General features: G+C 35.3%; 2 protein-coding genes across 2 annotated transcripts; both read right to left on the reverse strand.

Moving 5' to 3' along the window:
* Positions 1-6,800: 6,800 nt before the first annotated feature.
* LOC146164208 (protein-lysine N-trimethyltransferase SMYD5-like) lies at positions 6,801-17,159 on the reverse strand. Its single transcript, XM_083381294.1, has 10 exons — positions 17,001-17,159; positions 16,711-16,818; positions 16,484-16,624; positions 15,170-15,223; positions 13,726-13,860; positions 10,020-10,125; positions 9,661-9,900; positions 7,356-7,467; positions 7,179-7,289; positions 6,801-7,056 (listed from the first exon to the last, which is right to left on the reverse strand). Exons 1-10 carry the CDS (start codon positions 17,028-17,030, stop codon positions 6,942-6,944), a joined length of 1,152 nt encoding a protein of 383 aa, XP_083237420.1. The 5' UTR covers positions 17,031-17,159; the 3' UTR covers positions 6,801-6,941.
* A 3-nt stretch (positions 17,160-17,162) lies between these two features.
* LOC146164209 (beta-galactosidase-1-like protein 2) lies at positions 17,163-19,899 on the reverse strand. Its single transcript, XM_083381293.1, has one exon. The coding sequence runs from the start codon at positions 19,809-19,811 to the stop codon at positions 17,856-17,858; it is 1,956 nt and encodes a 651-aa protein (XP_083237419.1). The 5' UTR covers positions 19,812-19,899; the 3' UTR covers positions 17,163-17,855.
* Positions 19,900-22,566: the final 2,667 nt, after the last annotated feature.

The raw sequence follows: 22,566 nt of genomic DNA on the forward strand, positions 1-22,566 counted from the left end.
TTTAAGAAAAATATTGACGTAACATAGATCATCAAGGAGATTGTTACGTTTACATAACTTTCCCGCCACCCGGACAACGGGAACATAGTTGCCATCCTAGATTATTTTACTCTAGAATCTAGATCTAGATATTTTGGTAGGACTCTATAGAGCAGTGGTTCTTATCCCGCGTGCCATATTTAGCAACATGCAATGTGTCGGACGCAGCATTTAATTTTGGGGGGCTATTTAATTTTTTAGGAATGAGATCACAAAGTTACGTCATAGTGTTAAATCATAAAATATATTCTGTTCGTCAGCCAACTCGTACGCAAATATGCAGATTAAATCCATTCGAATCGCGCGAAACGCAAACTAAATGCCTGTTTTGTTTTAAATTTGTAAAGCTTTCTATTAAAAGGATACGTAAACGTTTGTAGTGTAAACGGGCCTTAAGTGGCTGGCGTAATCAGTCATTTGTTTTTAGTGTTTTTTTACTGACGACCGATGGAAACAAATCAGTTAGTTTGGTTGTAATACAAGGTAAAACGAATTGTAAAAATAGCATATTTATAGAAATAGGAAATAATTGCAAATGACCACCGAAAAAAGCCGCATTAGGCCTAAATCAATACATTTGTCCAATCAGAAGTTGGCTACACAATTATCTAAAGCAGTGGTTCTTAACATTTGGCAACCTGTTGAACCCCTATGTTATTCTGCAAGCTTTCGTCGAGCCCCAAATTTTTGCTCAGTATTCGTTTCTTACTCCTAGCAGCTGACACTGGGCATATTCGAATTATAAACTTACATTTGCATAGATTAAATTGGTCAAACGTTCAATTTAAAGGTTACATGACACCTTGGCACAAAAAAGAGATTCGAATTTATCTTGAAATAGCAACAGTTATGTTTCAGAGGACGTTCTTGCCGAACCCCTGAAACAGCTTCGTTGAACACCAAGGGTTCGCTCGAACCCTGGTTAAGAACCACTGATCTAAAGCAAAAACGAGCTGAACCTAAGGCGATAAACCAGGCCTGCGTGGTATTCTGTCGATTGTCGTATACTGTATATTCCTCTAATGAAGATATAATACAGTTAGAATGTTGTTGGATGTAATTGAAAAATAAATTTGATGACAAATTAAACTGAACGACAATTTGAAAACCTAACGGGAAATAAACAAAAGTCCTCAGGTTTTTGACACAAGGCTCTTATTCTTTGAGAAGCGCGCACAAGGCTTTCTTAAAAATAGTTATTTTTTAACTTTTTTATCGCCATACTAAACAAGTTGCGCCTTTCTGTGGTCAATAGGCCTACTGCAATAATATGACTAGTTGCAAAAAACTCAAACATTTGTCGTCAAATAATCCTCTTTTTAGATTTGCAATTTTTAACTTTATGTATTAGTGCACGAGTTGTTACATATAGTAACGTATAATATTATCTCAGTCACCTCTAAAAGTACTTTGTTGCATATTAACCTAAGTATAGATCGATTTACTTTTACTTGTCTTTCTCGAGGCAAAATATTATATTGAATGGGATGGTTTCCACAACTAGATTTGTTGTCATAAAATATTATTCGTTTTCAGTTAGTTTTCAAGGTATAATTTTTTTAAAGAAGCTTACACCATATTCTCACCAAAGAGATTTAATTTAAAACAAAGAGATTATAACCATGAGGACAAACTCTTACTTTTGCCCTTTTTTTCTGCCTTTAAGAAATGCATTCTACTTTCGACAGCCGTCACGGTCTGATAAATAATAAGAAAGACGTCAGATTTGCTGTTAAACCTGTTATAAAAAATGTAGCTTTTGGCGCAATTTGTTGTTTTATAACCCTTAGTTTAAATTTATACCGTTTTCTGTTTATACAATTGACTTGGTAGGAGAGGCTATCACAAAGTTGCGTGACACTTTATTAGGACCCTACTTTAGATTTTGGAAAGATGTATTACTGTTAAAAAGTACGCGATTGACATATGGTGTTGATTTCCACTTGTAAGCGTTTATTTATTTGAGCAATTACCTTATAAATTTAATAAATACCACTTAGTTTGCTGTAAACTTAAGGTTCCCAACTCATTAAACTTAACTGTATGGTGGTGTTAATTGTTAGCTTCTTTAATTTAAACAATATATGTATTTTACATTGTACAGAGCCTATTACAAAAAAGCAACATTTTGTGAACCAAACAAATAAATGAATTAGCTTTGGTGTACAAATTTTAGTGAAAATTAGTAGAATTCCAAATTGATGAGTGTGTCGCGAATCAAAAATCTTTTCACCGACACCTTGTTTAGGAGCCACTGGTCTACGCGTTGTACGCTGCCACAGTCATTAAGCCGGCAACGTTGGCGCGCCAACGAGTAATTTTACCATATTATATAACTTATAGTCAGCTGATATTTTATGCCTTACAGGCTTTTTTAATTGAGTTTAGACGAAACTCGGCAATTAAAGTTTGACACCAAATTCAGACAAAACTTTTAACCCAGGGGTGGGTAAACTTTTTGGCTAAGGGAGCCATAAACGCCAAATATTCTTGGTTGTATTTCCATGAGAGACATATTATACTTTTTTCACAACGTAATAGGTTGCACAAAATAGTGAATTGAGGAGGGCTGTTTATTTTGTTTTCATTTGACGGACAGGAGTTCCGCTAAAAGAATAGAACCTTTTGGATACTAAGAAATTCTTTAAACGGGATTAGTCTCGAAAAACAAATAGAACTAGACGGTGGTGCGGTTGTGTAGGCTATATATTCAGGGTTCAGTCTTTATTTTTGATTTTGTTATATAATATTTTATTTTTTGTTTTTCTTAGTTTTTATATTTTTTTATATTTTATTTTTTTGTTAGTGGACCGTTATAAATAGTGTTACTTACCAGGGTTGCTATTAAATATTATTATTTTGACTTTGGTTCGTGGTTGAGTATAATATACGTTGCATCTTGTATAGTTTCCCTAACTTTTTTCTGCAAGTAAAAACAGATATGGGCCGAAAATTTCCAGCCTTAACTCATGTCTTAGATGCGAAAGAGGCAGGGGCTCATTTTTTCATGCTTCAGTTTGGTAACGACTATGCAAAATTAATTTTGCAATCAAAATATTTTATTTATTTTGATTTTTGCCGCTTCAAAACGAAAATTCAATTTAACAAATTGGAAACAAACTGGCACTTGACGCCTCAAAGTTTTACCTTCAAGAAAAAATTCGAGCTTTTTTGGCTTATTGTCCAATTTGGCAACACAATTCACGAAAGCCATATAAATAAAGCTTTGCGCAATGCTATCCCTGCGATCTACGACGGGTGAAACTTTATTACATGGCCTCGCCTCTTCATGTATTACCGAGACAATAAGTTCAAATACGGCGAGGTATTTGGAAAATGTTCAAAAAATATATTTGATAAATAGACTTTTATGTCCATAATGGGTACGCCCGTACGGCCATGTTAATAAATGTTGGCCAGCAAATATGTTTGAAAAGCAAATATAATCATCATTCTTTTAAGATGGTTTAACGCCTATGGCAGGGGTTCCCAATCTTTTTACGATCTCTGACCACTTGGGCGCTCTGTAGTGTCACACTTACCACTTCTTGCAGAAAATTTGATCAAATTACATTTTTATCCATTTTTATCTTACAACTAGCATTATTCAACGCTATTTGTAGCTCTTAAGCTATAAATAAGTAAATTATATCTATCAAGAGCAATCATTTGGCATAATTAACGCCCATTGTCCCACAGCGTTGTACGCTTTACAAAGCAACTATGTGCTCCTTGTCAACAATTGACATGGCCTGTATTTTGAAGATTGCATTGTTCCGGAACGCGTACCACAGGTTGGGAGCCCCTCGCCTATGGTATACTATACTTTTGCCAATAAAAATTACTAATAAAGGTCGCAGGACAATAAAGCGCAGCAGGCGTAAAGTCGCTTCGCGAGCTAAACAAAGCAAGCCAATATGACCGAATTCTGTATTAAAGTTTTAACCGCTAGATGGGAGTCAATAGCCACAGAAAGCTAAAACAGTGACGTCACAATATTTTAGGTTTTTTGTCCCCCAATCAAAGGCCCCTAGGGGTGCAGACTTATAAACCTCTTATGTACACCTACATACCACTCTACGCCTTGTCTAAAATTTTGAGAAGTCCACGATGTCGAGGCTACTTTTTCCATAAAGTTTCGGACAAAAATCGGTCTGAAACATTTAACGGCAAAAACGTCCCGAAAGTAAATTTTCGGCTCATATCATTCTCGCGAAGCGCCGGAAATTTGCTATATGTGCAACCAAAGAGGAAGTACTTAGGAAAGCGGCCGTGGCCGCTTGCAGTTTTATTCGAGATCACGCTGAGAAATGATAGCTTCCTTAGACTTTTCTGCAAGCAACATTCTTTCATCATGCCGTCACAAAAAGAGGCATTTAAGGCTCGCGAGCCATAGGTTCCCGACACATGTTTTAACCTGTCAGAAATGTCAGACCTTAATATATATAAGCTGGTTGCGCTAAAAATTAAGCTCACCAACATTCAGGTCAAGGCCACTTTGTTTTACTATTATGCACTAGAGCGGAATGGGCTACGTCACAGTTTGTCCTCATGGTTATTCCTCATGGACCAGCTTTCACTGTCAAGGCGGTTTTATAACTTATGTCTTTCGACAACACATTAAAAATGTGCGAACGACAACAAGTTATATTGTACAGTTTTATTTTTTTACTTATATTGAATAGTTTAATTGCTTCATTGTACCAAACATACAAAATGAGAGAGTGTTTAAAAAATGAGAATCCGAGTGACCGAAGTGTGTATCAGAAAATGATCTCGCATTCAACCCACGTTAAAGTAAATGCGAACAAAACACGTGATCCCAATCAACAAATCAAAAAGTAACCCATGCTATTCTCGAGTAACATGTAGTTCGGTCATGTTCAAATGGCGAATCGCGAACCGGTTCCGGATCTTTTCCAGCGTTTTGTGCGGATCTTCTAATCTAGTCTTAAAAGAAACACTTTCTTCAGTGTTTTCATGTGAATACCAATTGTCAGTGTTAATGAATTTTGTAAAAAGTCAAGCATAGAACGAGGCTCCCAAATGCTAATCTTTGTAAGCGTTTGAGGATATCAGTCAGCGACAGAAAGCCCCAATTCGATGCAATTGTAAGACCTAAAGTCTTAAACACGGGTTGGCAACCAACGACCCGCGGGACGGATGCGCCCCGCAAATGTAATTCATTCGGCCTGCCGCCTCTTTGACAAACTAGATACGTGTCCATTTCAAATACTTTTTGACTATTTTAACCACATAAGTGCGAAAATTTTTCCCGCTTCGCGCGAATCATCTTTCTACGTCTGGATTGTTTACGTTTTGATGCGTTCTTTTGACCTAAATCAGCGCTTCGTTTTTGTTGGTTGTTTTTTTTTTCATTTTGTATTTTCGGCAATGTAACAAAAACTTAAAAAATGCTCACCCCATCCGTCAGAAATCAGTGCAGTTCTAAGCAAAAAGGTCTACGACAATCAGGGCATCCAATGGCAGAAAAGTCTAGACTTTTAGACCTTGAGGTCCTGGCAATGCACTGATTTGGACCTTTAGGTAAACTCCCGGCGAAGATAAATTAAAAATATTCATTAAAATTTCAGAAAAGATAACAAAAAATATGAGATAGGATTAATAACACTTGACCCACCTAAACCCTAACGCTAACCCGAATCCTAACCCAAATAATGTGCGTTATTTCAATAATTCTTTAAATGCTGGGGGAAAAAGCCCAAACTCGGATGGTTTCTCGTCCATTGTATTTAAGATTTTTACGTCACAAAATGAGGTATTGGGGCCTGAAGCGTTATAATTATTAAATTATCGCACATTATTTGGGTTAGGGTGCTGGTTAGCGTTTGGGTTTGGTGGGGTCAAGTATTGTTAAACTTAATCTTCTTATGCACATTTGTTAATGCAAATTAGTGCATTGTCCAAGGCCTCAAAGTCTAAAAGTCGGACTTTTTGATCCTTTGAATGCACTGATTGTCGTAGACCTTTTTGCTTAGAACTGCACTGATTTCTGACGGATGGGGTGACGTGGATGTACATCAGTAGGTTCGCTACAGGGTCGAAATTATTAAAGCAGTTAGTGCTGAAGTTAAAGGTAGCGTTTGGGGTTAGGTAAAATGTTGTAAAGGTCATATTCTGGCCATTTATGTCTTATTCCGTTTAAGCAATTTTAGTGAGCGCTTTAATTTCAATATGAATACTGTACCGCTATATTTATGCCTACTATAATATCTATCATGACTACAATCCTGCAAATCATGTGGACAACCTGAAATACACCTTAAGACCCGCACATACGAATATTTTTTTAGATTTTCCTTAAACAAGAGTTAAAAAAGGAAAAAGTTTATACTTCTATTGCAGATATTAGAACAAATTATTGTTTTAACCATAAAAACGAGTGTCTTTCATTATTTCTACAGTATGTCGAGGGTACGCACCTAAAAAAAACTTTGGAGAAGCCCTGGTTTAGATTCTTAGGCGCGGGATCTGATCATAGTTTGCGGCAATATATATATCTATAATTCGCGAGTTGGTCAAAATTAAAATGTAATTTTGTGCTTTTAATTGGTATATTTTTAAAACTTAAACAAAGCTCCGTAATCTTTTTTGAAACAATTCATTGGACGTTTTTGAAAAAAAAACCTGAATTTTTGGATACCTCCTGAGTTTGTCAAAGATGAACCTTATTTTCTGACCTGTTTTTGCAAACCCGAAGCTAAAAACGAACTAGCCAAAATAATTAACGACCCTAAAGTTGTTCGTGATTTTATTAATATCGGTAACACCAATATTTTCCATTATTACACAATGTAACAATAAAATATTTTTTGGCAGTTCACCCAAGCAAGTTAGAAATTCAACTGTATTTTGAACACATGGTGAAGAAAGTTTTTTTTTCAATCGTTTGTTTCCTCCTCGTCCATATCTTCACTCTCATCGTCAGACGTGCACTCGGGATCATCGCTTTCCGCAAAACATTTGTCACAAGCGCACGTGAAAAGATAATTCTCTCTAAGAAATTAGATTACAAAATGCGGATTTCTCTTTAAATTTGTAGTAGTACAATGCTAACTCACTAATCGCAGTTATTGCTATTTCTACCATAGTGTTAGTCGTGTGGAAAAGTTACTTACCTCAAAAACTTTTGTCTGGAATATCTAGACCTTGTTGATTCACATTCTGTTAGATACGATATTGTTATTTCTTCTCCGGATGAAATGTCATCAATAGCCCGTATAGTTAACCTTAAAAAACTTCGGTTAGCCTAAAAACTTATTCCAATATGGCCCAAAATTATTGGATTTATTCACCTGTGATTGTTATATAGAAAGCACACTTCTGCATTGGGGCAACAACTGTGGTTACACTTGCTTTGTTCTCTATACAGGCCAACCCCTTCACAGTTTAAAAAACAGCCAGCAACTTAAATAACAAATAGAATATTAAAATACTGAAAGTTGTGCCCAAAATAAGTTATACATGCCTAAAACACATACATTTCTTGGAGCCCCTTGAAGCAATCGAATAGTTAATTCATATTTTTTGAATTTTATATATTAAACATTTCTTTTAATGCTAAATACTTAAATTTCTTTAAGAATGACTACGTAGGTAAAAGTTTCGTTTTATTTATTACACCGGATGCCCTCGTAACCGGATGCCTTCGTTTTGTTAATACCTGAATATATGCCAAATAAAGGTAAGGCACAAACAGATCATTGTATAAACGCTGCGTTTCTTTTAAGACGTAGGATTATTTATTTTATTCACATGTCAAAATTCTCGATAATTTGCACAAATGTCTCTTTTATAACAAATACCATTTCAGGAAATGATGATAAGCCTAAATTATGGGACAAAGATATAAGTAGCCTAAATTTTATAAATTTAGTCACCGAAGGTTTTCGGGCTACAAAGTGACATGTTCTAAGACAGGGATGGCGAACCTTTTCATCGCGTGGGTCACAAACACAACCTTAATCCTTACAAAATGCCAAAGTGGGTCATATATTTAATTATTTGTTAAATTTATGCGAAACTTTGTGGCTGCGTCGTTTTAAGTGTTATTGTCTGGGTTGGTAATTTAAGGTTTTTGGATGATTCCCAATTCGGATTCCCACAAATATTGAGAAGCTTATTAGTTAACAAATGCTGCAGCTTTTTTTATGGGAGTTCAGCAGAAAGCTTTTCAGCATGGTTTATTGGTTAAACCGGGTTTTTAGAACTTTTAGTCTGCAAACTATTAATTTAATTAAAAGCTTCGCCACCCTTTAACTTTAAGTTTTACAGCGACAAACAAAATGCTTTCAGTTGTTTGCTTTTCTGCACGCATTTGTTAAAGTGCAGTTAATGTAGGCCTACTCGTCACCCTAAAACACTTTTGCACGACTCACAGATTTCCCAGCCCTTTTAAACAGTATAGTGCTATCTAACGAAGGACTTTTTATACATTTATCCTTTCATGAAAATGATTGATAATATTTCGGTATTTCTAGAGCAGGGGTCGGCAACCTTTTTCTAGTCGCGGGCCAAAACCAAACTTAGAAAGGTCTCTGCGGGCGCGCACAAATGATAACTAAGAATTGTGTTATTAAAATGTTAGAGCAACTGTCAATCAGGCGGGCCTCGGATATTTTTTGCACTTAAAAACGTTTTAATTACATTTACAGAGGCAGTAAAGTGTTGACGCAAAGCGCGAAAAAAAAGCGTTCGTTTGGTCAAAAATTCAAGTTCACACGTCGTCATCCGTACTACTAATGAAAAGTGTAATAAAACTACTTGGAGGGAACGCGATAACATTTAAAGTTAATCTAGCTCAGTTTTTGTTAATGGTTTTAAGTCAAGGCGCACCAGGCGAGCGAAGCGAGCGCGATCGCAACGGTAAAGAATCGCTGACCTAGTTAAAAAGGCACCATCAATACTTATACAAAGCAAACGCATAATGAACATTCGCGCGAAGCGCGAAAATTTTTTGCAATTACGTAGTTAAATTAATCAAAAAGTATGGGAAATAGACTCGTGTCTGATTTGTCTAGGAGACGGCGGGCCGGATGGATTTCATCGGCGGGCCGTAGGTTGCCGACCCCTGTTCTAGAGAGACAAGTGGGTCAGTAAAAATCTGTGGTGGGTCACCTTGTGACCCGTGGGACAGTGGTTCGCCATCCCTGTTCTAAGATATGTAAAGGCAAAATTATGTGTTTGTAGGCGGCGGCTGTTTGCTCAAGCCGCATCAATTTTTAAAAGCAATATAATTTATTCGATTTAAATTTAAGTACCTTATTTTAATCCGTGGGTTGTCAAACGTTTTTTTATAAATGGCCGGATGGAAAGATAAAATAAATATTTACCAAAAAAAATTATCGTCAAGTTTTAAACAAAATTTAGCTTTAATAAAGTATGAATTACTTATTTTTTAGAATTTTTAGGAAAAATGACGGCGGCCGGAAGAATTAAAGCAGTGGGTCGGATCTGGTCAGCAGGCTGTAGTTTGGCGACCCCTGTTTCAGTACAAGTGTCCGAATAAAGACAAATATTCTGAGATTAATAATCATAACAGTTTTATTGATTTGTGACATTAATATGTATGGTAAACGAATGATGTAACAGTCATCTAACCTTCCTCAAGATTTTCATACAATTTATCAATAAAAGTGTCAAGTTCCTCCTTGTCTTTGTTAGATAATTCCAATTCATCACAGTTTTTCACCCAAACGCTTAATCCACTACTACCAATTCCTTGTTGGTTCGTGCCCAGCAAAGCAAAAAGTTTTTGAAAACCATCTTCAGTAAACCAATGTGCAATTTCCTCACTGTAAAACAGCGTTTTGAGCTGCTCGCGTAAAACTGTAAGTTGACCTGTGAACGAAGTTCGACAAAGTAAATATAAAATTTAAATGATATAAGTAAAATCTGTGCTAATATGTGCAGAGCTTTAGTTAGCTAAAATACATATTATGTGGTAGACATGGACAAACCTTGAAATTTATCACCTAACAACTTGTGGACTAGCCCTTCTGTTTTGTTTTCACTTTGATGACAAAACTCTTCTATTAGGGAAATAAATTTCGTCTTGTCTCGTTCCTTAAAATAGAATATAATTGTCTTAATGTATAAATACATCAACATCATAATATTGCTGGATGAATTGGATAGCAGAAAAAATGCTTCTCCTATACTAGAATACGTAAAAAATGTTAATAATTCGATAATAGTCATGTTAATTTTTTTATTAAACTAAGCATTGTTTGTATTACCTTTCAATCAACTAAAGGCAATTGCAAGAGCAATTGCATTAACTGAAGTGGTCCTTGTTGAATATATTTAAATCAACAAAAACAGAAAAAAATACAATCATATTCAAATTGTAATATCGTAAGCATTTCTAGAAACGTGGTTTCAAACCTTTTCGCGCAACCCTTAACATCATCTATAAATTAGTGCCCCCTCCCTGAATAATGTTTCATAACTACAAAGCCCATATGCTTTCACTGTTAATTTTAATGTACAATAAATAATTTGCAATCTACAATATACAGTCATAATTTTTCGATTAACATAAACAGCGCACAGACGGTGCAAAAAGGCGCTTCAAATATTAACCTGTAAAACTAGGCAAACTTTTGCTTGGTATATCCTTGATTTTAGCTTTTTTCAACAGGGGGGAGGAAATTCACCACTCTGGGGGAATTTCGAAGTTTCGAGGGAAGAATTTATTTGTGTGCGAAATAGAAATATTTGAATTGCTTATCTGATTTGCAAAATGTTAAAAATAGTTTTTCCCTGTCCTGTTAAACATTTTCCGCCATTCTATGTGTTTGGCCTATATACTTTTTCAGGCCTGCACAACCCTCGGGCCATATGTGTATATATTTTTTTTGGCAGAAATATGTTCAAATGAGTAAGACAGAGCAACGCCCTTACATATTGCGCACCCTGCCCTCTATTAAGCGAGAAGTGGCTCGATAACCTAAAATGTGCTCCCAGAAAAAAATGGTCTCTTTTATGAGAGAACTATAGATGAAATACCCGGGCGTTGCACAGGTTAAAAGTATATACACCAGTATAATTATAACTGATAAAGCGCAATAATTCGAAATCAACCCGGAATTTGCGTGGTAAAACAAAATGAAACAATCCATTATGATGTGAGCTCTTCGTCACTATTGCATTACGTTATTGTCGGGTATAGGTTTAATAAAGAGGCACTAACGCATACGGCCACCGACGTATATCGCCCTTATCGCACTGCATTGGTAAATGGAAATTAAACATAATACCAGGAGGATTTTGCCAACGCCACGTATTATAAGCCAATACGCGATATTTAAGCGTGACGAAAATATAAATTTATTTTGAAAAGATATAACTAACATACTAATCCGCAAATTCACCGATTACCATTATAAGTTCGCACTGTTTTGAAAACACTTAAGCAGAAAAGTCTTAACTTCGTAAAAGTGATGACTTTAATTTGATTTTTAAGATTACGAAAAAGCTACGTTCAACGCCAGACAAATCAGTAACCCGCTGGAAATAAAAACTACTTGCTGTTACAACCGTTGCACTAAATTCTTTGTGGTTAAACACACTGTAAGAAGCCATTAGGCATTGGCCCAAGCCACTATTAATAATAATTGTTCTCGGGAAAATTTGTTGTACGATATCCGTGCACGTTTCCTGAATCAAAGTATGTTTAGGATACGACCCATGGCGTGTAGTAGCAGGATTTGTACGACTTGCCTGATATTCAAGCAAACCCGTAATCCCGGTACCAAATGTCGTACAACGTAAAAAAAAATCGTGTTTAAAAGTGAAAATTGCTTACCTTAAACCGTATATCTTAATTCATTTAACAACCTTTTTCTTTATTTATTAAGCCCTTTTCAGTTGTAAACAAAAATACTGTTTTTAAGGCTCGCCATAACATTTTAGGTTTGGCTGTGACAGGCGTCTAGAAAAAAGTTGCCAAATTCTCGCTGCGGCGTTCGTTCTCTTATTGCCTTAATACGATAAGAAAACGTTAATCTTTCAATTGCAACCAACATATAACAAATTTGACGTACAGTCTTAACGAAACGATTAAGTCTATGTAATACCACTTGCAAGAAATGAAAAAAACGGGTTTGCCAAAAAAAAAATCGCACTTGCTTTGCTAACCAGGTCTTTAGGTATGTTACGACAATGTCAGCAAGTATTAAACACCGTTATAATTGAGTATTGTGAATAAAAATCGTGTATCGCGAAAGTATTATATTGTTCACTGACAGACAGCGCCTTAGACCATTTCTTTGTCAGGAGAGTAGATCGCCACTACATGTTGTCCTATATCGTTTTAAAATGCCTATTTGCAATTTGTTACTACGAAATTACGAGAGACACAACGTATTTATTTTTTTATGGATATTATACTGAAGCGCTAAACCGATTTTCCAAGTTATGTTACGTTTTGTTGGTGATTGCTGATAAGTAAGCAATTTGTACTGATTTTTAAAAAACGCCCTGGAAATTTGAAAGTTGGGCGCCTATGGATAAATGACATTGGTTATAGTTACCTAAATAACGTCCGAGACGCTCAGCCCAGTGTTGTGTGCTATAGTCGATTATTTAGTCGTACCATTTCAAAAACATCACATAACATTGCACCTTGTTGGCATGTTAAATTGTCACAACGTTTTTAAACCATCTGCTGTAATATGCGGCTTCAACCTATACTCAAAAGACTTATAATACGCGACTTTAAAACACTTTCTTTGGAACAATAGTAATAACATTTACCGAATGTGTGGCGCTATGTAGTGCAACTTCAAGGCCGACATATGTTGAAGGCCTTACCGCCTATTAAAAACCCACTCGAGAATGACGTAACATGTAATAGTGATAAAGAGTCCATGGCATAATGGATTATTTCATTTTGTTTATTCACGCAAAATTTAGGTTAATTTCGAAAACTATCGCGCGTATTGCAGGTGTAATTAAATTACATAGCCGGGACTAAATTAGTACTTTTTTTACTTAGAAAATCTATTTCACCTGGGCAACGCCGGGTATTTGATCTAGTATACAATATATATAAGTACAGTATAACTGAGTGATCTAGTGATCTAGTGATCCTGTTCTTATATCCTGCACGCCGAAGTGAATAAGACTTAGTAATGTAATTGTTAAATCAAAAACTGACACAGTATTGTAATAAAATGATATTAAGAGTTCATATGCACACGTCAGGGAATGACAATATCTGGAAGTATTTTATTAAATGGTTGAGGCCGATACCATTGAAAGACAAAATCGACGCAGCAGGACGACGCAAAGCACAGTTTGAGAAACTTTGCTGTAGTTTATTGACACTGGGTTAGCAATATGCATACACGGATGTGGGGCAATCACCATAATAAATCAGTTAAAAAAGGGCCTGCATTGGTGAATCTTAATACTCAATACAAAACAATGTTGCCTGAAAAGCATAAGTTTCACCAGAATTATTTACATAAAGAAGTTTGTACATACCAAACTTTGCTTTTATTGAACTGCGAAATTCATATATAAATATTTTTCTGTGTCGTTTTTTTGTTTTGACATATACTACAAGGCAGCTACTTACGACTTTGGAGGGCACGACCTTCAGGTTTGAAACCAATGCTCTAAACATTTTAGGAAATATATTCCTAACAAACAAATTACCGTTCGAACATGTGCCATAATTCTTGCTAAGAGCCATATGGTGGCAGTTTCTGGAGGATAATGCATGGTCCTCCAGGCTTCATCCAGTTGTTCAAGACCACACACATTACCATGATCAGAGTAGGGACAGAGAACCTGGGTAAAATAAAATTATATATATATCACTATAATTATATTTAGCTTAGTTTGTAAGCCCAACGCCCGAACGGCCCTTCGCCTAGTAATACTCCAAATAAAAATAGAGTAATTTTGTTCCAGAAAGTGAGGAAAATGCGATTATAGGGATTTCCCATTATAGTTTGTGTAGCTGGGTTGGCCAGGTAAATCACGTCGCCAACGCGTGGTCTGCTTTAACACGCCAAATTTACACAGATTTAGCAAATATTCCATTTATTGCAGCAGGTTTAACAGTAAAAAAATACTATTAAACAAGTTTCAGATATTTCTTAGGTTGGACGTTGTTGGTACCAGGACTATGTGTCTGCTTGAATGTCACGCAAATCAACATAACGGAATACGTTAGAGGCCGTTTGCGCCAGCACCTCTAAACCTACCCGAGAATGATTTGACACCATAACGCTGCAAGAAATTTCATGATATAAAATTATATTTATGAGCATGTATCGCCATGTAGTGCAATGTTTAGCGCGAAAGGAAACTAGTATTGCCTTTTAAACACTGTTTCACATTATTTAGTCATTTTCGGGGGCATAAAATGCCTATGTATAAGTTGATATAGATAGTAAGTAATCAAGCCATATTGAGTTCGGAAAGTTTGATACAAAACAATTTTTAAAGCATGACCTATAGCTTGTCTTTTTGTATAACTTAGTGAAACAATTTTGCAATGTCGTAAGCTTACTTGCTGGAGTATTTTTGTTAACTAAATTGCACTTACAAGGTAATAATGCTATATGTCAAGCGTGATGTATAAAATTTCACTTGTATTCATTAGTATTTGTGTTTGTGTTTTCAACTTATTTGTCTATTATTTTTAATGTTTTTTTTTAATTTTTGTCCTATCATTCAAGAGACCCAGAAGAATTATCAGGCGACCCACATTTAAAAAAAAACATACATTGAGAAACACTGCTAACACAGCAGTCAGCAAACACTGGGCGCCGGTCCGGCAAACTATCCGGCCCGCATCTCTTTAACCTAACGAACCGGGCAGGAGACCACTCCCCATATTTTTTGCCAATATCAATTATGTAGATGCGCAAAAAGTTTTGGGCTTCGCGCAAATTTTGTCCCTGAATTTGGTAAACTTGCATTTTGAGAAAGTCTTTTGAGCCTTCAACAATTAAGTTTGCATTTTTTCAAATCCAATTTAAGGCGAACAGCATAAAAACGGTTAAATTAGCCTATTTACCCTGAGCATCTCTGGGTATAAAATTCATTGATGATTATATAAAATAAATAATAAAATATTTAGCATGCATACCTGATGGTACTCACTGTATGCTTTATCTCTGCATATAGAGGAACAGTAAAGCATCTAAAATAAAAACAATAATTTCATTTAAATTAAAAAAATTTAAATACCGCTGTTAATATGTTGACTGTTATTAATATCACACACTAGGCTAAGGCTTAATGCAAAACTACAATAAAATGCTTATTGTTTTTAGTATAACTGTAATTTGTGTTAAAAAAATAAGAATATGTTAAAATATGTTGAATCCCCCCAAATAAATAATATTGTAAAAAACTAAACATAATATTGTTTAACAACAATTAAAACACATATCATCATAGCTTGAAATTCAATATATGTAAGCGATTTAGTCCAAATGTATATTTTTAATGTTACCTTTAATAATTATGTGGCATAGGAAAAAATATATGTTTTAAGATATAGTTTTAGGTGAATTACTATTTTTTTACTACCATTTTATCTACAACAGCTTGGCAAGTGAAACTTGATGTATCATGTTAATAACTTTCTTATGAATCAAACTTATGAAAAAATTGCAATAAGAAGCATCCTTAGCATCTAAGTAAAAAATATATGCTGAATGCTATGTCAAATTTTTGGTAGCTATTCGATAGTGAGCATAATTTTGGAGAAAACATTATACAAGTGTCATGCTTATTTGTAAAGCTGATAAAAATGGTGACATTTCCTGTGTCAAAATTAAAGGTGATACTGAAAGAAAAATACCAGAAATGGTTAAATCATAAAAAATTACCTCTAAAAAAAACGACAAAATTATTATTTTTTAAATAAAAATGGATCGGTATGAAATATTTAATTGTTGATAGGAAATCACACACCCTTGTTTAGCAAATTTACCGATGTGCTATTTGAATAAAATTTGATATAGAACACTTTATCTATATGCCACAAATTTTTTTAGCCGTTGACACCCTATTAATTAGTACAAAATTATTATGCAATACCTCAGAACACATCAGTTTTGCTCTTTTCTGATAAAACCCTAGGCAAGACATTAGTAAGGTAACGACATTGTTATAATATTTTAACCACTGACATTTTAAAATACTTGAAAAATATGACTAGTAAGTAAGTTTGGCCTCAAAATACCTTTTCGCAAGATCACAAATCAGCATTCCACTGCATTAAAAACTAAAAAGGAATGCATTACTAAACCTTACTAATCTAGAAGTTATTTTTAACTTGCTGATTTTAAACAGCTGTGATATTTAAATATAATTTATAAAATGTTGTTTCCAAATTTGATTGTTATTTTTTGGACTATTGGACATTAACAAACTTAAATTTTGCCAAGCTCACATTACATTGGTTGCAGGTTGCAGTTTGGTTGTTTCTGCTTTCACAACATTCTTGATGTGGTAAAATAATTGAAGAAGTTTCACAGAGTCGCTGGCACATTTTCTCTGCACTTTCCAGTGATTTTAAACAATAGTCACATGCCTAAATATTTTTAAACAAAAGTTGAAAGGCGGTTAACAAAACAGGGAAAAGTATTCAGTTTTGTATATATATATACATTTTCTCACCAAATATTTGTACAGCTTATTCCATGCAAATTGGCAGCTTATTATGGGATCTTCCTGCAAAATGGTATCTCCTTGCTTTATATTACAACAGGCAAACATACCCAATCCCTGTAAAACATAAATTGTTTAGTACCAGGAAGTACTTATTATAATTACAAGGTAAAAAAATAGTTTACATATATATACAGTTGCTTTAATGCTTGATATTTTAGGTGCCTTAAAAATGCACATGAATATTAATTAAAACTAAGATTAGTTATAACATAATGTAAAATAAAATACTGATTTACCTTTTTCAAAGTTTGTCGGATCTCAAACATGTTTATCAGACAGTTTTGGATTAATTCTACTCAAAACTCTTATGTTTATATAAAATAAAACATAGTTATGTTTTGGTTTTATTCAGTTTATTTTCTATATTAATTTCCAGTATATAAAATTTTAATGAAACAAACATAACAATAAAAAACTGAAATATTCTTCCACAGTTATAAATACATATTTTGGGTAAATATATCTAGTAGCAAATTTAGCCAAATTTTACTACTATTTGAAGAAAATTGAGTTAAATTCACTGGATTTTGCTTATGCCCTTGAATATACCCATCAAAAAATACACAAAGAAAAAATAAAATATAAGCAAAAATATATTGAATGCGTATCAAATAAAAATTACACCTAAAATATATTTCACTGAATTAATAATGTTAAAGAACAATGGAATTAAAAAATTGCATATGATGGGTAAAAAATAAAATGTTATATATAAAGTTAAACTAACAACAATTTCAACTGTTTAAACCAGTGTTGGGAGCACCTGTGTATTTGTAAAAACATGGTGGAGAAGCAATGCAAGCGAAGGATTGCAATTTTTTTAGGATACTGGTATTTATTTTGAATTGCTTACATAGTTAATCCATAGGCCCCATAGTTGCATTATCTATAAAGTACTGACATTAATAAGACAAGTCAAAATAGAAAGTAAAAAAAATGATTATTTTTGTTGGCTTGTGGTGCACCTGGCAGCCTTCCATAGCGCACCATGGTGGTTGAGAAACGCTGGTTTAAACAACTAAAAATTTACATGTTATTTGATTTAAAATTTATTTCCAAGTAAAATTTAGTGTAAACATAAGACTCTAATGTTAGTTTTTAGAAAACTCAAGTGAAAGTGCGTATTTAGTTTCTTCATATACTATTATTTCATTGGTTCCAGTTTTTAGCCAGGTTGCTGGAAGAAACAACTTTTGCTGAGGGCCTATGGACCAATACCTTCCAAGATTTTTCCCATTTACAAATATAACACCTTTGGACCATTTCTGCATGTTTATATAAGTATCTGTTGGTTTTATGGCTATATTCAAGTTAAAGATAAAAAAACGTGGGGCTGAGAGTACTAGAGAGTCACCACACTGTTTCCATTGTTTCATGCCAGAAACTTCTTTTATAAAGTTTTCTTTCATTTCTAAAGCAAAGATCTCCCAACCTTTATGTTTTGCATCATCTACCCAAATGTTTCCAGTAATACCCTTTCTTTGATCATTAAAATATTTCCAGTTAACTCTTCCACCATTTTCAACAAGAATGTCAAGTTTTACTTTGGTGTCACTATCTAAAGATGTAGTAAGTTGAGCAGTATTATAGCTATCTTTGGATTTGGTAATAAAAAGCTGGCTTGTCTCTTCAATAAAAAATGTTGCCCTGTCATGGATGTCTTTCAAACCAGCAATGGTAAATTTATTTTCTTTCCCAACATCCACTTGAGTTCTGTATAATGTATAACCATATGACTGACCAGCTTGGTCATTAACCATCAACATTTCCATTGGAAGTGGATAGTCATGTTTTTCATAGTGAGCAAATTTCAGTGTGTCCCTCAAAGGCATACAACGTTTAACCCCTATACTAGCATATGCTAATCTAGAACTAAGCGGTGGAACTATTAGGCCATTTTTTATCTGTAGTGGATAATAATGTCCAATTATCTCCTTAGTACGTTCATATTTATCTGTCAGATCCCCATTTTCAGATATGATAGCATCATAATCATAACTAGTGATATCAGCATGATATTGACCATTATCATCACGAAATCCACCATTCATGAATCCAAAATTAGTACCACCATGAAACATGTAAAAGTTTACAGATGCTGGTGCACTTAAAATTTCATTTAATGTTTCACTGTACTCCTGTAAAGACAAAGTGTGGTGCTCTTCTCCCCACCAGTCAAACCAACCTGTCCAAAATTCCATTACCATAAGTGGAGCATTTGGTTGAGTTTTCAGCAGATCTGTAAAGTGGGATTTGACATTTTTTAAATTTATGGTTTTTAAAATGCCAGGAACCACCTGTTTGTCTGAACCTTCTGCATTGTCAGATGTAAACAGCAATTCTTTTATTCCATGATTCCTCATGGAATTCTTCAAATAGGGAATGTAATCAGAATCCTCATAATATGATCCATATTCATTGTCCACCTGGAATGCAATAATGGGACCACCATTGCTATGTTGCAGATCTAAAACTAGTGGAATAAGTTTTTGAAAGTAACGTTCAACGACTTTTATGAAGGGACCATACATAGTGCGTACTTTCATGTCTGGATCTCTTAACAGCCAAGATGGTAAACCACCAAACTCCCATTCTGAGCATATGTAAGGACCAGGTCTCAGTAGTACAAAAAATCCTAGTTTATCAGCAAGCTTTATAAATTTTACTAAATTTAAGTTTCCACCAAAGTCATACTGCATAGGTATAGGCTCATGCAGATTCCATGGTACATAGGTTTCAATTGTATTAAGACCACATGCTTTCATTTTTAAGAGGCGATCTTGCCAATATTCCTCAGGAATACGAAAGTAATGAATAGCTCCACTCAATATTGTAATTGGCTTGCCATTAAGTCTAAATGTCTTCCCCACTGCAGTTAGTCCAGCAGGTTTTAAATCGTTATCATGTCGCTGGAAATTGTTTTTTTTCTCAAGAAGTTCAGCTGCATCAAAGTTATAAGAAAGTTGTCTATGCCACAGCAAAGTTAGGAATATCAGAGTAGCAAAGATGAGTAAAATTATAGCTCTTTGGTTTAGTTTGATAGACATTTCTGTTTATGTAAAATCAGCAACAAACTAAATAAATGAAAGCTTATTGTTAGAACACTCTTTTTTACAAGTATACCGATTTCTTTATAAACGAATGCTTTTAATTTACTGCAAATATTTTTGGTAGGTTGTGTATTTTTAACATTACTTTAATAGAGAAGTCAGGTTTTTGAACTGTTTTCCATGGTTTTCTAGCATCGGGCATATCGCTAGTCGCTACACGCGTGAGCAGATCCAGGTGTTCATACCTGAATAACTACATCAGGGGTGTTCAAATGTTTTACGAATAGTAAACATATTGGACACGCTTTAATTTTTATGGTGCTTTATATATGTAAACGCGATAACTTTAATAGTTAATCTTGTTTAGTGTTTGTTAACCTTTCTATGTCAGTTTCTAAGTCAGGGCGCACGTGGCGAGCGAAGGGAGTGGATTTTTCTAGGCATACCAGCATTTCACCCCATCCGTCAGAAATCAGTGCAGTTCTAAGCAAAAAGGTCTACGACAATCAGTGCATTCAAAGGATCAAAAAGTCATTTGGGTTAGGATTCGGGTTAGCGTTAGGGTTTAGGTGGGTCAAGTGTTATTAATCCTATCTCATATTTTTTGTTATCTTTTCTGAAATTTTAATGAATATTTTTAATTTATCTTCGCCGGGAGTTTACCTAAAGGTCCAAATCAGTGCATTGCCAGGACCTCAAGGTCTAAAAGTCTAGACTTTTCTTTTCCACTGATTTCTAACGGATCGGGTGTCCACGTTCATCGAAGCCTGCAGATCGCCTTTTTTCCTATTTCGCAATTGTACATTTATAAACGCGTGTTTGTGCTGTGCTACCCTCTTTACCTTAACTTAACCATGTCGCAGCTAAGCAATAAAGCAACAACCGCTTTACTGGTGACCCCGCGCCTTCAAAACGTTTTTTGAAGGTTAAAACTAGAATCTGAACAACTTCTGTCTAAGCAAAGGTAGTTGAATGACTTTCGCCTGTTCTTTCGTGTCCCACGTTCTGGGCAACACAGCTAGGATTTCAGCTACTCTGCACGAAATCCAACACAACGCAATCGAAGAACGCTTACACCAACCGCTTTACCCTAACCTAAATCCAAATTCCGCCCCTTACTCCAAATAGGGGCAAAAGTACAGTGCTAAAACAGCGGCGCCGTTCAAACTGCGGCGCCCAAACGTCGACACCAAAACGACCGATGGCAAAAGGTGTCCCCCAACAAGGGCTGCGGAGTCGGACTCGGGACTCGATGGAGTCGGTTTGTTTTGCCGGAGTCGGACTCGGGACTCGAGTAAGACCGCGTAAAACTACTCGAGTCCGACGTGCGCATGCGCAGTATCAAATTTCAAAACTGTTAAGGCGGCAAAATGTAAGTTGTAAAAGTGTAATAGCAAATGTGAAATATTTTTACACCATGTAATGCGGGTGGATCAATTATGACACCAATATGAGTGGACTGCAGAAAATCCACCTTAATTTAGTTGCGTAAATGGGTAAAATACAGGCTGTAGAATCAGAGCTGGACTCGGGACTCGACAAAATCTTACATTTGGCCGGAGTCGGACTCAGGTTGTTTTTAACCGACTCCGCAGCCCTGCCCCCAAATGTCCCATACTCTAAACGTACATATTTGTCCTGCTATTTTGTCCATTTTTTTCAGCTCTGACTGAACATGCTGTGTGTTTTTATAATTTTTCGACTTATAGGGGTGTCACATAAATTCATCCACCCACAATACAGGGTTTAAAAATATTCAACCATATATTCTATTCCACCTTTACAATCAGATTGCTGCACTATCAGTTTCGAAATTTCGTACTGCGCACGTCGGACTCGGGTAGTCTTACGAGATCCTACTCGAGTCCCGAGTCCGAATTCAGCAAAACAAACAATCCCGCATCCCTGCTATATATATATAATAAACGTAGGAGGCCTATGTAACATAAACTTGCTAGCAAAGAGATATAACAAGATACCAAAAAAGTTTTCACTCGCTTGGCTCGCCAGAAACACTGGTCCAGCAACAATCATAAGCATACGGAGCATGGTCGTATTTGTAGACGAAACGCTGCAGTTAGTAGGGCTAAACTTTTATTTACACCACTTTTGCGGCACATCGTCAAGCGCCAGTAAAACATACTTGCTCGCGTGACCCCAAATTCCTCTTGTGTACCCCGGTTTGACCTCTAACTACCTTAATGGTGCAGGTAGTTTTTGCACTTACAACAGATGTGTACAGTTGTTTATTATATCATAACAATTCGCCGTATGTGCATTCATTAGGCTTGCCATACGTCCTGGTTTAGCCGGGACAGTCCTGATTTTGAGGCCTTGTCCCGGTGCCCTGTGCCGGAATTTTCAATTTGAGATTCACAAAAAAAATTGAAAAATGTAAAAACTCTTGAGTTAGTTTTGTAAGTAATACTGTTTACTTTTCATTCTTAGTTGGTAGGGCTGTCAAGCAATTTTTTTTTAAGAGATATTTTTCTACGGGATTTGGTTGCTGGGGTTAGTTTATTTTTGTGTGTGGTGGGTTAAACAATTAAAATAGATATACTCCGGCGGGTGCTGGGAGAATATATGAATTTATTAGGACGGATTATTTTTTAGATGTTTTTTTTAGATGTTGGTTATAGATGTTGGTAAACTACCCCCCCCCCCATATTGTTGCTTTGCAGGTCTTCTTGTGTGATCCTAATTGCCTAATCATAATTAATTAATTAGTCTGCACAAGTCGTCAGGGAATAAT

Source organism: Ascidiella aspersa, chromosome 2 (assembly GCF_963924565.1).
Source record: "Ascidiella aspersa chromosome 2, kaAscAspe10.2, whole genome shotgun sequence".
Lineage (NCBI taxonomy): Eukaryota > Metazoa > Chordata > Ascidiacea > Phlebobranchia > Ascidiidae > Ascidiella > Ascidiella aspersa.

Bases quoted from the DNA above. Each gene is read 5' to 3' on its own strand.
- LOC146164209 (XM_083381293.1), bottom strand. From the start codon at position 19,811: ATGTCTATCAAACTAAACCAAAGAGCTATAATTTTACTCATCTTTGCT.
- LOC146164208 (XM_083381294.1), bottom strand. From the start codon at position 17,030: ATGTTTGAGATCCGACAAACTTTGAAAAAG. The intron at 16,819-17,000 runs GTAAATCAGTAT...TATGTTTTACAG, and splicing joins TCCGACAAACTTTGAAAAAG to GGATTGGGTATGTTTGCCTG. The intron at 15,224-16,483 runs GTGAGCTTGGCA...TTTTTATTTTAG, and splicing joins CAACCTGCAACCAATGTAAT to ATGCTTTACTGTTCCTCTAT.